The sequence below is a fragment of the Nannospalax galili genome, unplaced genomic scaffold (assembly GCF_000622305.1).
Source record: "Nannospalax galili isolate Female #2095 unplaced genomic scaffold, S.galili_v1.0 scaffold45, whole genome shotgun sequence".
NCBI classification, from domain to species: domain Eukaryota; kingdom Metazoa; phylum Chordata; class Mammalia; order Rodentia; family Spalacidae; genus Nannospalax; species Nannospalax galili.
In genome coordinates, this window is record NW_008355775.1 from 6,753,522 (window position 1) to 6,766,728 (window position 13,207).

At 41.3% G+C, this 13,207-nt stretch overlaps 1 protein-coding gene and 1 pseudogene across 2 annotated transcripts in view; one reads left to right on the top strand and one right to left on the bottom strand.

Annotated features, from left to right (window-relative positions):
- The window catches only part of LOC103750295, a 48,825-nt pseudogene extending 47,612 nt beyond the window's left edge, over window positions 1–1,213 (bottom strand).
- Window positions 1–13,207, top strand: part of Arsb (arylsulfatase B) — a 245,499-nt gene that overhangs the window by 98,133 nt on the left and 134,159 nt on the right. For both annotated transcript variants that reach the window (XM_029556225.1, XM_008853336.3), the window contains exon 5: window positions 11,682–11,925. In XM_029556225.1, the coding sequence (XP_029412085.1) occupies window positions 11,682–11,925 (244 nt within the window). The remainder of the gene's footprint in view (window positions 1–11,681; window positions 11,926–13,207) is intronic.

Consider the following 13,207-nt stretch of genomic DNA (forward strand, 5'->3'; position numbering starts at 1 on the left):
TGTCATCTGCTGCCACGCTACCCTTGGCACATGAAAATGCAGGGAGCCTTGCTCTTCCCGCCTCCCCCCCCAACCCCTCCAGGAGATGAGACACAGCCCATTCCATACTTTAATTCCCACATCCATCAGTCTTCTACTTTAGGATGCAGTGCTAGGGAGGGACCCAAAGTGTCTTTTTAGGGATGCAGCTCTTGTTTTGCTTCCAGTCCTCTTTCTTCCCCTCTGAATTATTGCTTCAGCCAGATCTGTTAACTCATCCATCTGCTTACTCTCTAGCCCTGGAGGACAGAATTGACTGTCCTGCCTGCTTCCAGGCTGAGGTGACAAGAATTTCAAGGAATGAGAAAAGCCCATTTTACTATTGGCAGACTGTATTCCAGGGGAGGTGTAAGGCACCTAAGGCATCCTGTTTGATGTATAATCACTTATTTCTTTCTCAGTATTCAGACCTACCATGATGAAAGCGTCATGTGCACATGAGAACATTGCTGGAAGGTGCACCCTTGAACACTGATACCTTGTATTGATTCAGTTAGAATCAATGAGCTGAATATAAACCATGAAAGTTTTTCCTTAGTTTAGACTATCCTTAGCTGTGCCCTGTACCTCTTATTAACTTAATGATGGAAGGTCATCATTTCAACATTTTTCTCTAACACACTTCATAGAGTGGTAATCTTTCTATGCATGAAGGTGGATCATTTACTGTTGGAAAAATAGGTATGCTCATGGTTTACTTTAAAATACTTGCTTTTCTTCTTCCATTCTTCTGCAGAGATCCTCTCCAGTGATGTGCATCTTCCTAATGCAGATGCTACCCTTTCAGAGATGAGGGGGACAGACATCATCCATATCATATTATTAGAATTGAGCATAAGACTAAAAAGACCCTGCACTAGTCTCCGGTAGCCTGGACTTCATGAGCTTGTTGTGGCTACCCAGAGACTTTTGTTTTGCTTTGGCTAATTGTTTTGTCTTGGTTTCATCCTGGTTTGTGGCTTCGTGCTTGCTTTTGTTCCCTGCTTTATTTAGTCACTTTCCTCTTGCTAGGCATAGAGACCAGCCTGCTTCTCACCATCTTCTCTCCAGCAGCCCTCATTGTAATACTTGGCTGCATCAGCTTGGGATGACTAATGTCACCATTTCTCGCCTTAACTCCCACTGTGTGCTCCTGTGCAGAGGACTGCTGCTGGCCCATGGGGAAGTCCAGCATCCTAGGGACTCAGTTTCCTTAACCTTGGCTTTGGACTAAGTGTCATCTGCAGATCTAAAAGGAATCTTATTTTAAACTTTACTGAGTATGTACTCAATGTCTGAAATTATTTTTATCAAACTGCTTCATATTTGGGTATCTTGAGCTATTTTGTGTCTACTGTTGAGTCTTTCCTCCTTCCATTCTTCAGAGAGGGTAGTGTTGGCCAGTGTTTTCAAGACATTTGTCTGCCTCTCCCACTGAACATCAAACACAGTGAGATTCTTTGGCATTTGGCAAACCTTCAGAGAAGTGCTCTGGGGAAACAAAACTGCCTACACTCAGTGAGGTTTAGTATCTTTTCTAAGTAACACTAAAAATGTATACTTAAATTCAATAAAATGGCGAACATTTAACATACTTGATAATTATGTAGATTTTTTGACAACTTTAACTTATGTTCCTTATTTAGAAACATAAAAACAAAGTAGTTGATGCTTGCCTTACAAGAATAATATAGGTTTCTATGATTTAGCCTCTCTGAAATTCATTGACCTCAACTTCCATTTTTCTCACCAAGTATGTAAGTAGTACAATCATTATTGTGAAACCATAATTCTGGTTTTTACTATCTGTTAACAACATTTTTGTTTTTCTCCTGCTGTCCTGAGCTTGCTAGACTCTCAAGTACTTCTATGGTAATTTGTTTATCTATTATTTCTTGATTTTATTGCTGAAAGATCAATAGCAGTCTATGAAAGAATTACCTGGTCACTATAAATGGGCTTTAGGTCTGGAAGAGGAGTCAAATGATTTATCAGTAAACTTTAATCCTCCTTCAAGGAGCCACAAATTTAGTTTGCCCTGAGATTTGTAAAAAAAAAAATTTAAAAATTTAAAAAAATCAAGTATTCTTATAAGATCAAACTGTAGGAAACTGTAGGAGGGCTTTACTTGGTTTTAAGGATAGAACAAACAATTGATACTTTTGCTTGCCCTGAAGACAGCAGACGTGGTTCTTCTGTCACTTTTTAGAGGAATCTGGGAAAAAAATTAAACCTAGTAGTCTCATGCATTCTAAGAGTAGTAACTTTCCACCTTTTGTTCTTATCTTAGACCTTCATCTAAAGATCTCCAAAGTGTGTGAATACCTATGCTATGCTTTAAGACAGAAAGTGTATCTGCCTACCACTGTAGAACACATTTGCAGTTCCCAGTTTCATCTTAACTTTTAGAAAACAAATGCTTTCAATCTTTCAACAGACTTCTGCATCTTTTTATCCTTAATACATCTTAAAGAAGAGATAAAACCTTGGTGCTATCTCATTAAACTAAGCAATGACATTGGCCCCATCAAAATGAAGAAATCACAGCACTTTTTAATCCCAGCACTCGGGAGGCAGAAGCATATGGATCTCTGTGAGATTGGGGCCAGCCTGGTCTACATAGTGAATTCCAGGCCAGCTAGGGCTACAGGGAGACCCTGACTAAAAAAAGACAAGAAGGCGAAGGAGAAGGAGAAAAAGAAGGGGTGGGAGAGGGGAGGAGGAAGAGGGGGAAGGGGAAGGGGAAAGGGAAGGAAAGGAGAAGGGAAGGGGGAGGGGAGGGGGAAGAGAAGAGGAGAAATCATTTCATTACAACATATAATCTTTATTGTTAATCTCCATCAGTCCTGATTTTAGCCTTTCCCTGCATCTGTCTTCTTTTACCTAAGTTCTTTTGGTGGCTATACCAGTTATTTGGTGAATAGCTGCCAAATCTCCCACCATCCCAGAATCCTCCAGCAGGTACTCATTGGGATTCTCCCTTTTTCTGGTGCTGTTCATCAAGTCTGTGAAGTGTCTGTCTAGGAACCCACGATCAGAGCACTTGCCTTCCTTGAATAAGGAAACCACTTTAAACTCCTACAAATATTCAGATGAACATCTGAACAGGTATTCAGTTCCTGATTCCTAATTTGGATACCAGGCTTTCATTACTGAGCCTCTTTCTTCTTTAACTGATGTACTTTATCTAAAACTTATGGAAATAGCAAGTGATCATCTTGAATTTTCCCTAGTAATAACAAAACCCATCATAAGCATCATAATTCATTGTATTTTTATGGCTCTCAAAAAATTGCTCACAGTGTAAATGTAATCTAGCACGGCTCTAAGCATCTGAGAATGTATCTATAACACTTAAATTTATAATGTATTTTATAAATATCCAGCTAGGAGTCCGTTCTGCTCTGCACTGTTTGCTGGTACTGATGACTACTGTCAATAAAAATAGCTAATATATGCAAACATTACTTCAGTGCCAGACAGTACATCACCATGGGTTTTGTTATCTTCATTTTCCAGATTGAGAGACTGAGTATCTTGCCCAAATTCACAGGGCTTCATTCTTGTCGCTTGAATGTCTCTCAGTGAAATTAGCAAATTGGGAGAGGGATGAAGAAGAAAAGTGAGGACCACCTTGAAACAACTAGGTGGGTTTTGTTTATATCTAGTTATCATTCAGTTTAAGTTTTTCTTAATTTGTTAAGAATAAGGTTAATTGGGCTGAGGCTATATCTCAGAGAAAAGTAGTTAATTAGTCTTTAATTAAAAGCGACCTTGACCTTGGTTTAAAGGACCCCACTATCTAATGTGTGATTGAGTAAAACTCCTGAACCTCTTACTTTGGTATTTTCTTATATCCTTCCTGGGGTCCTGAAGCCCCACTTGCTAGTCTTCTGTAGAGTAAGTAGCATGAACTTCCTAAAAGTCAAGGTCATAGAACAGCTGGACAATGACTTAGAAAGCTGTGTGGTAACCAAAGTTAGCTTTTAGTGACCTCAGTCTCTGTTCAGGATGGGTGGTCTTTTCTTCATCTACTTGTTTTCCCTTCTGTTGGCTGGTCCTTCACTAGGTCTTGGGAACACAAGGATTGAGGCTTTGTTCTTGACCCTGGGGAGCAGTTATAAGGAAGACAAAGTTACAAAGAGGTAATGCATGTAAGTGCAGTAATACTAAGCAATAGGTTCATAAAAAACTAGCATTTAACCTAGGCCTTAAAATTTGAGTCTAGTAGAAAAGAAGGAAGAAGTGTTTAGGTAAGAGATCCAGTGTGTATAAGGACAAAGTTAGCCTGAAATAGCATGGCATAGCCTAACAACTGAAGAATTTAGTCATATGTGGTTGAAGCATAAGGCACTTTACAGGTGTCAACATCCATAAGTAGGTTGGGGCACATGTAAAGGATTCTGTCTATGGAGGTGAAGTATGAACTTTACCCTAATGGGAAAGCAATTGGATCTTTAAATGTAGATGTGGGCCTCTGGGTTGGTGTTTTTATACCTCTGCTGGCAACTTGATGGTGTATAATCTGCTTACCCCAGGAGCTCAGGTGTGGGGCACAGCTGACCCAAAGCAGTAAGGGATGAATTGAAAAGGCACTTTAAAGTTAGTCATGGCAGAGTTGAGTGCACATCCAATTCAGGTAGAGATGGCTGAATGTGGAGAGATTTGAGAAAGTGTCAGCTTTTAAGTTGAGTATCTGGTTTGGTGTTTATTTTCTCCAGAATGTTTTAGCACAAGGGAACAGAATTCAGCTAGGCCTTTATATAACACCAAGCAACATTCTCTATTTGCATTTTAGTAATTAAAAAAATGAATCCAAAAGAATTAACCATCAATAAACAGGGACTGCTTTGAGAGAAAGAGGCTTCCCCTTTGGGAAGTGCTGTTTCTCTGCATCTACCCATCACTCTCACAGGAGCCCTGTATAAAGAGAAGGCAGGCCTTGGCAAGAGAGTGAGGAAGGTTCCCTTGCCTTTCAGGTCTGAGTGAAGAGGAGGTCTCAGGGAAGCTGTCTTCCTCTCCAGGGGTAGGAGGCAGAGGTTCATGCCGATGGCTCAGGGTAGGTTTGCATAGACAAGTTACAGTGCCTGATTGGGGAGCTTTAAGAATTAGTGTTGTCACCGTTCCATTTAAATTTTTATCAGTTGGATACAGATGAGGCGCTGGTGTCATATATTTAATGTTTTTGCTCAGATCTCTGGCTCACTGATGCTTTTCCATGATTTCTGACAGCTATTTTTATTCAATAATGAGTAATAAAGTGAGATTTACAGTCTGCATCTGACAGCATTTGTTTTATTTTGACAGCTCTTTTCTAGACAGCAAAGGTTTTATAATTAGGTTTTGTGTATGCCAAAATGTTGCTGAAAAAAATATATTTCTCTGGAAAAAAGTTTCATAGTTTCCAGCCAGTCGAGTCGGAATCATCTTATTTTGATTTGGAAGCTTTCTCATAAGTCAGTCAGGAAATAAAAAAATTCTCTTGAAAATGAATTCTTAATTAGAGAACATTAACTTTGACCTTGAACAGAATTCGAGGGAAAAGTGAGAAGAAACGTGAAATGGGGCACATCCATTGTCTTTAAAATCTTAGTTCAGACGAAGTCAGCAGCAGAGGAACCCGTCCTTCCCGTTGCACCAACTTATTGCGTCCTGCTGCTGTTCTGATCCATTTTGTGTTGAATTACTCGGCTTACCCAGGAGACTATACCAGAACTGATGAACAGCCCCAACTTCTCAGGTACTTAGCCAGCTCTGAGCCTGGTCTGGTGGATCTGCCACTTTGCTGATAAGTGATAGTGGTCAGCCAGGTGCCATTTTGGAGTGACACCCCAAGGAAGGCTGAATTTCTCTTTCTTCTATGGACACATCTGCAGTTGACTCTATGGCAGGAGAGTGGAAAAAAAAAATCACAGGTGCGTCCATTATAGTACTTTTCTCTCAGAATAGTCTTGAAAAGCTGATTGAGGAAGCCACATTGCTAATGGCGGAAACATCACTGTGAGCTAATCACAAAAACAGTCCTACTCACAGCCTCTCCCCTCATGATGTGTGGAAATTCCTTCCAGCTCCTACAGTAGAAGCAGAGGACAAATTTGTTCTACAGCCCAGAGTGCTTTCCTCTAAGTCACCTCTGAGCAGGATCAGATTCCAGACACACCGTTTCCACTCATCTCCACTACCATCACTATCCAGTATTTTTCACTGAGCATAAACAAGTATATGGAACAGAAGGACACATTAATACCTCAAAAAACTCTGTGCCCCCTAGAAGGAAGACAGTAGGCATCTTCTAAAGCATCATGCCTCTTCTGTTCATAGCAGTGAGACAGCAGTAAAGTGGGAGCTTACTGCCTCGGCCACTGGCATCAAGGTTGGGTGTGAGCGTATACTTTCATGCATCTTAGAGTCACCTTTTAAGATCTTATTTATTATTTCTATTTTATTTGTATGAATATATTGCCTGCATGTGTATAAGTGCGCCAGTGTCATGCAGTGTCCAAGGAGGTCAGAAGAGGGCTTTGGATCCCTTGGAACTGGAGTTAAGGATGGTTGTTAGCCACCATGTGGGTGCTGGGAACTGAACTGGGTCCTCTGTAAGAGCAGTCAGCGCTCTTACCCACCAAGCCATTTCTCCATTGCCACCTTCTTTGACGTTTTAATATGTTGACTATAAATAACAGATAATCTGTGAAGTACTGAAAGTGACATGCAATGTGTATTTCATAAACTTGGGTGAGTGCTTTGGCCTTGAGTTTTTGGTGAAAAAAAAAAACAAAACAAAAACAAAAGATGTCGTGTGGTACTGGAGGGTGATTCAGAGGTTAAGAGCGTTTACTGCTCTTGCAGAAGACTAGGGTTCAGTTCCTAGCACCCACAGGGCAGCTCACAATTGCCTATAACTCCAGTTCTAGGGGGGGATCTGGCACCCTCTTCAGGCACCTGTACACATAAATACACACACACACACACACACACACACACACACACACACCACAACACAATTAAACAACTCCTTTTAAAAAAGATTCAGTCAAGTTTGAAGAAAGTGTCTTGTAAGTCAATGTTATTAAATGATGAGATCCACTGTCACCCAACCACATATTGAAGAAGTCTTGGCCTTATCTAACCTAGCCCAAGGCCCATCTACACCCCCCATTCATGAAGAACAGAAAAGAACAAGGAACTATGTGTTAGAGGCCCCACTGGAAACTACCTTGGTAGTAGAGCCTTGCACTTCTTCCCTGAGAGGAACAGAAGGAAACCCCTGGAAGTAACTCTCCTCCCACTGTCTCATGGGAAGAGTGTGCTCTTTGCTGTGCCTATGGTGCTTGTGGCTTTCCCAGGGAAGTGAGGCCATTTTAGAAAGCCACACTGCACTAGTGACATCAGAGGTTGGCACTGTAGGGGCTTTTCCAGTTGTTTTCAGTCCTTTTTTAAAAATATTTTATTATTTTTAATTTATGTTTATGCATATATTGCCTACATGTAGGTAAGTGCACCTGTGTTGTGCAATGCCCATCGGGGACAGAAGAGACTGTTGGATCCCCTGGAACTGGAGATACAGACAGTTGTTAACTGCCATGTGGGTGCTGGGATTTGAACTCGGGTCTTCTGCAAGAACAACCAGTGTCCTTAACCACTGAGCCATCTCTCCAGCCCTCAGTCCTTTTAAAAATAAGCAGTAAAACAATTACAGACTAGACTGAGTGGCTGTGAAGAGTGACAACAGTCATCTCTGCTTATTGAGCACTCCGGTGGCATTAGGAGCTCTGCCATTCTTGCTGTGATACAGGATGAATTGTCTCCACAGTAAAGATGAGGAAACCAAGGTAGCACATTGTCCCAGGCCACCCAGCCAGTGAGCACCAGCAGCAGGTCTCAGGTCCAGCTCAATGCTACCTCAGACTTTGAGGCCTGTAAAATTCAGGTGGTGCCTGGTGTAGAGATAATACTTCATAAAGTTTTTGGTCTTATTTATTTATTTATTTTGTAACACGGTCTCCCTGTAACCCCTGTTGGCCCGGAACTCACTATGTAGACCAGGTTGGCCTTGAACTCACAGAGCTCCACCTGCCTCTGCCTCCCAAGTACTGGGATTAAAGGTGTGCACCACCATGCCCTGCTAATACTTCATAATTTTGAGTTCTTGTTCCCTACAAACATACCCTATACTATAAACTATAATCTCCTGTATTTACTCTTTGACTTTCTGGGCCCTCTTCCACAGAGTGCGATAAGATCTTCTACTAAGGATGTAATTCATCCCTTTGTCCAACATATAGTACAGTAAGATACAAGAGAGAAACCACAGGCACATAATTTTTTTCTTATTTAGATAGGGTCTCTATGTATTGTCCAGACTGCCCTCAAACTCCTGAGCTCAAAGAATCCTCCTGTCTCAGCTGAGTCAACTGGCATGTGCCACTACACCCATTTCATATAACTTTTTTAATGACATTTTATTATAATTGTTCTATTTTATTGTTATTGTTGATGTCTTAGTGTACCTAATTTATAAACAACTTTATTTTTAAGAATTATTTTTATTTATGTGTATGTGTATGTATACGTCTGTGTAAGTGTATGCCATGTGTGTGGGTATCTGCAAGGGCCCGAAGAGAGTGTCAGATCCCCTGAAACTGGAGTTACAAGCAATTGTGAGGCTCCTGATGTGGGTGCTGGGAACTGAAGAGCAGGAAGTGTATCCACTGAGCTATCTCTCTAGTCCCTCTAGTCCCTAAACTGAACTTTATTATATGTATGCCCATATAAGAAAAAATATACTGTCCTTGTGTGGGTCACTTGGATAATGATGGTTTTTAAAGACAATGTTCAAGTATAATATTCATGCAAAAAAGTGTTGTTTAAAATATGTAAAATATGCAACCTCTACACCTAACACTAACAAAGGACGAAGAGAACACTAACGCGTCTTCCAGTCTCATCAATGAAGCTCCCTCATGCAACAGAGGGCCAGGAAAGCAAAAGGTCACAAATGACCAAAATGCAGAGAATAAGAGTCTGCAGAGTGTGAGTCCTTGGACAGGACTCCTATATCAAAATCCACCTACCTATGGCTCAGGGACCATTACAGAAGAGGAGGTGGAAAGATTGTAAGAGCCAGGGAAATAGTCCTACAGGCTGCTGGGACTTTTCTCATACGAACTTACAGCAATGGTGTCAGCATGCACAAGACCCATGCAAATTTAAGCAGACAAAAACCCAGCGTAGAACTGTGGAAATGAACAGCAGTCCCCAATCTTAGTTGAAGAATTATTGGCAGTTATGATTACTATTAGATGAGGAAGAGCTGATCTTCTTAAAGGGAGGGACTCTAGATAGGCTGACTAGATCCCAGTGGATGAACTTGCACTGAGGGACATCTGGGGACACTAACTTTACATGATAGGCCTTAACACAAATGACAGAATGTATGAACTCCAGTGAGGGGGCAGTATGGGAGGGTGCCAAAGGGGAAGGGGGGGCTATAAAGATGATTTTCTGTATGAAATACACAAAAACTCAATAAAAAATTTTTAAATACCAAAATATGTGTCTAGGGGCTAGAGAGATTGCTCAGCGGTTAAGAGCACTGGCTGCTCCCACAGAGGACCCACATGGCAGCACCCACATGGCAGCAAACAACCATCTGTAGCTCCAGTTCAGGGAAATTCAACTCCCTCTTCTGATCTCCGAGAGCACTGCCCAACATGGGTGCACTTACATACATGCATGCAATATTTTTAGAAAGAATTATTACTACGAAAACTAAATAAAATATGTGTCTAATATCACTTTAGCATATGGATACTTTGGAAGCTAATATAATTCTACAACTTTGATATACAAGAAATATCACTGCTTTTTTTCTTTTTTAAAAAATATTTTATTTATTGTTTTTATTTTATGTGTATGAGTGTATTGCCTGTGTGTACGTTGAGTGCATTTGTGTCATGCAGTGCCCGTGGAGGACAGAAGAGTCCATTAGATCCCCTGGGACTGGAGTTACGGACAGTTGTTAGCTGCCATGTGGGTTCTGGGATTTGAACCTGGGTCTTCTGCAAGAACAACCAGTGTTCTTAACCGCTGAGCCATCTCTCCAGCCCCTCACTGCTTTTTTTCTATAGTCCAAACTTAATGTTTAACTCTGAGCCTTCACCTGACTAGTGAGATACCCAAGGTCATTCTTTTTTGTCATTTCTTCCCTGTTTTCACCAATGTGCTTTATGCCTCTGTCATCTTGGAGGAGGGAGAGAAGCTTGTTCATCCCTGGCATGACACTTGATGAAGCTTTATCTTGCTATTCTGTCAAGAAGGGAGGAAGATTTCTTGCACTTATTTTTTTTGCCGCCCAACTGTGCTGCTTTGAGACACTGAAGAAGCCATTAACTTTCACACTTAAGATAATGCTCAAATCACCAGGCAGTGGGTTGATAATTCAGGTACCAATTTCAATGTTAAAATTTTTTTTTCCCAAGAAGAATCTTAAAAGGTCTGCTGTCCTCCTTTGCAAGAGCTTTAAGTCACTAAGTGAAACTCCCCTGGGGTTTTCTTGTCATGAACCAGGTGAACCTCAGCTCTCATAGGCTCCTTTTCCTGTGCTGTACATTGTGTCCCCTGGCACTTGAAACTCATCCATGACTTGGCACAGCATCTGTCCACACTGCAGACTATCAGGGAACTGCCTTGTTCAGGGGCCCTAGCCATAGAGGAATAAAGGTCTTTTATCAGATATGTGTTATGCTGAACCCTGCTTATATCTGGGTACTGGAGGACAGTGTCCAGTGGAGAAAGAATAGTTAGTAGGGGAAAGGGGAAGAGGAGTTTTTGTCTGTATCCATCAAGAGCCATTTAACAAGAGTGTACATGGAAACCTTCTGTTCTTGAATGTATCTAAGAGTTAATATTAGGAAGCTAGAGAGATGGCTCAGCAGTTAAGAACACTTGCTGCACTTGTAGAAGACCTGAGTCCAGTTCCCAGCACCCATGTCAGGTAGTTCACAACTGCCTGTAATTCCAACTCCAGAGGATCTGGTACCCTCTTCTGGTCTCTGCAGGCACCTGTTCTTATGGGTACAAAACTATACACAAACACACACACACACACACACACACACACACACACACACACATACATGCATGCACATGTACGCATGCATATAATTTAAAAATTCTTTTTAAAAAAGAATTAACCTTGTCATTTTTTACCTAAATACCAAACAGATTTTCAATACTGGGTTTATGTGAGAGCAGCAAAGCACTGCAATGGGAACACGTTTACCATAGCAACTATGAGCACATTCGAAGAGGTTGGCATCACAGAGTATTTTTAAAGGAAAAGAGGAAGGTGGCATGAGTTATTTTGGAAACAATAATTCTTGACCACAGGAATCAGTAACAGCAACAGCACCAGTCCAAGGTTGAACAGTTGTTGAACAGATGTCCTTGTACAAGCATTCTTCTGTAGAGTCATGATGACTTTATTTGTAAGATTGTGATTCTGGAAAGTTCTTTGAGGTAGTTCTTGTCTTGTGGCAAATGTAGATGACAGCCCCTCCTTCATCCATCATTATTTCTGATTGTTAGGGCTTGCCATAAGTGACTCCATTTTGACTCTGACCTCTTTCACCTCCTCATGCCAAGACTTATCTATGTTTCAGACAATGGAGGGCAGACTCTGGCTGGAGGCAATAACTGGCCCCTTCGGGGAAGGAAATGGAGCCTGTGGGAAGGAGGCATTCGAGGAGTGAGTTTTGTGGCGAGCCCCTTACTGAAACAGAAGGGCGTGAAGAACCGGGAGCTCATCCATATCTCTGATTGGCTACCGACTTTGGTGAAGCTGGCTGGGGGAAGCACCAATGGCACCAAGCCTCTGGATGGCTTTGACATGTGGAAAACCATCAGGTACCTGCATATCTTGCCCATTTCATTCCCAGGACAGAAACTGGAACAGCTTCACTTTGTTGGCATGATTGCTTTCCTTTGTAAAATGATAGTTGAGCTTAAATGATTTAAGAAGAAAATGAAATGCTCTTCAAATATTGGAATTATATACATTTTAAGTCTGAAGTTTTGGATTTTGGTTCTGTGCTTTATATTAAAGAATCTTCTTGGCTTCCCTCTTCTGTAGAAGGTCTATAAAGTGAAGTTTTTTGCTAGGATACTGTTGGCTTCCTATAAGGGGGTGACAGGGTACCTGCTCTGTTGCCTGCTAGAAGAGTGGAGAACTAGGCATAAAGGAAAGTACTGGACTAGGAGCCTGGAGCCACCATGCAACTTCTGGAACTAAACTTGGTTCCATTCATTAGTAAGAATTTTATGAGTACCAAGTATGTGACAGGCCTTGTCCTCGGTGCTGAGAAATTAGGAATGAATAACTTGAGCTCTCAAGAAGCTTGTATTCTAGGAGGGGGAAAAAGTATTATGCAAGTAAATACATAGATATGCAAGATGACTTTGTGTGGGAATAGAAGATATGAAGGCAGTTTAATGTGTGTTCTGATAGGGAGCAGGCTGGTAGTGAGGACGTGCAGTCCAGGAGTAGGACCCATCCTCAACTTTGGAAATGTCAGTAGTCCTTCTCCTATTTAAGCCCCACAGTGTGGAAGTGTCACCCACAGGACAAGAGGCACATGCACCGGAGATTGTAAGATGCTCCCTTGGGGTGTGGGAAGGAAACTTTAAATCTTACATTTAGTTTAGGTCGTTCTTTTTCTAAGTCTCTGATTTATAATGCATATGATAGGTTAGTGCCTAGATCCAATTTACACATAAATTTACATACATTGGAGGTATTGTTTTACTGAAGGACTGAAAAACGTCTAGTGCTGTGCTTTTCAACCTGTGCCCACGTCTGTTTGGGGTGACTGATTGGCTCCCTAACGGCTGCAGGGGAGAAGACCTCCCCATGCTTTTCTTTTTTTTTTCTTTTTAAGTATTCTTTTACATAAATAAGTGACTGAGAATTTCATACATGCATGTAAGGTGTTTTGATCAAATCCATGCCCACTTCCTCCCCTCCAACTCCGCCCATATCTCCCCATCACTTTTTCCTGATAACTTCATGTACTCTTTCTTCTTCTTTGATTATTTATTTTGATGGGGCTTTTGGCTACTCTAACATTCCCCCTTCTGAAGAGGTAACCCTAAAATCTTTTAAGGATTAGCTACAAGCTCCCAAATACTT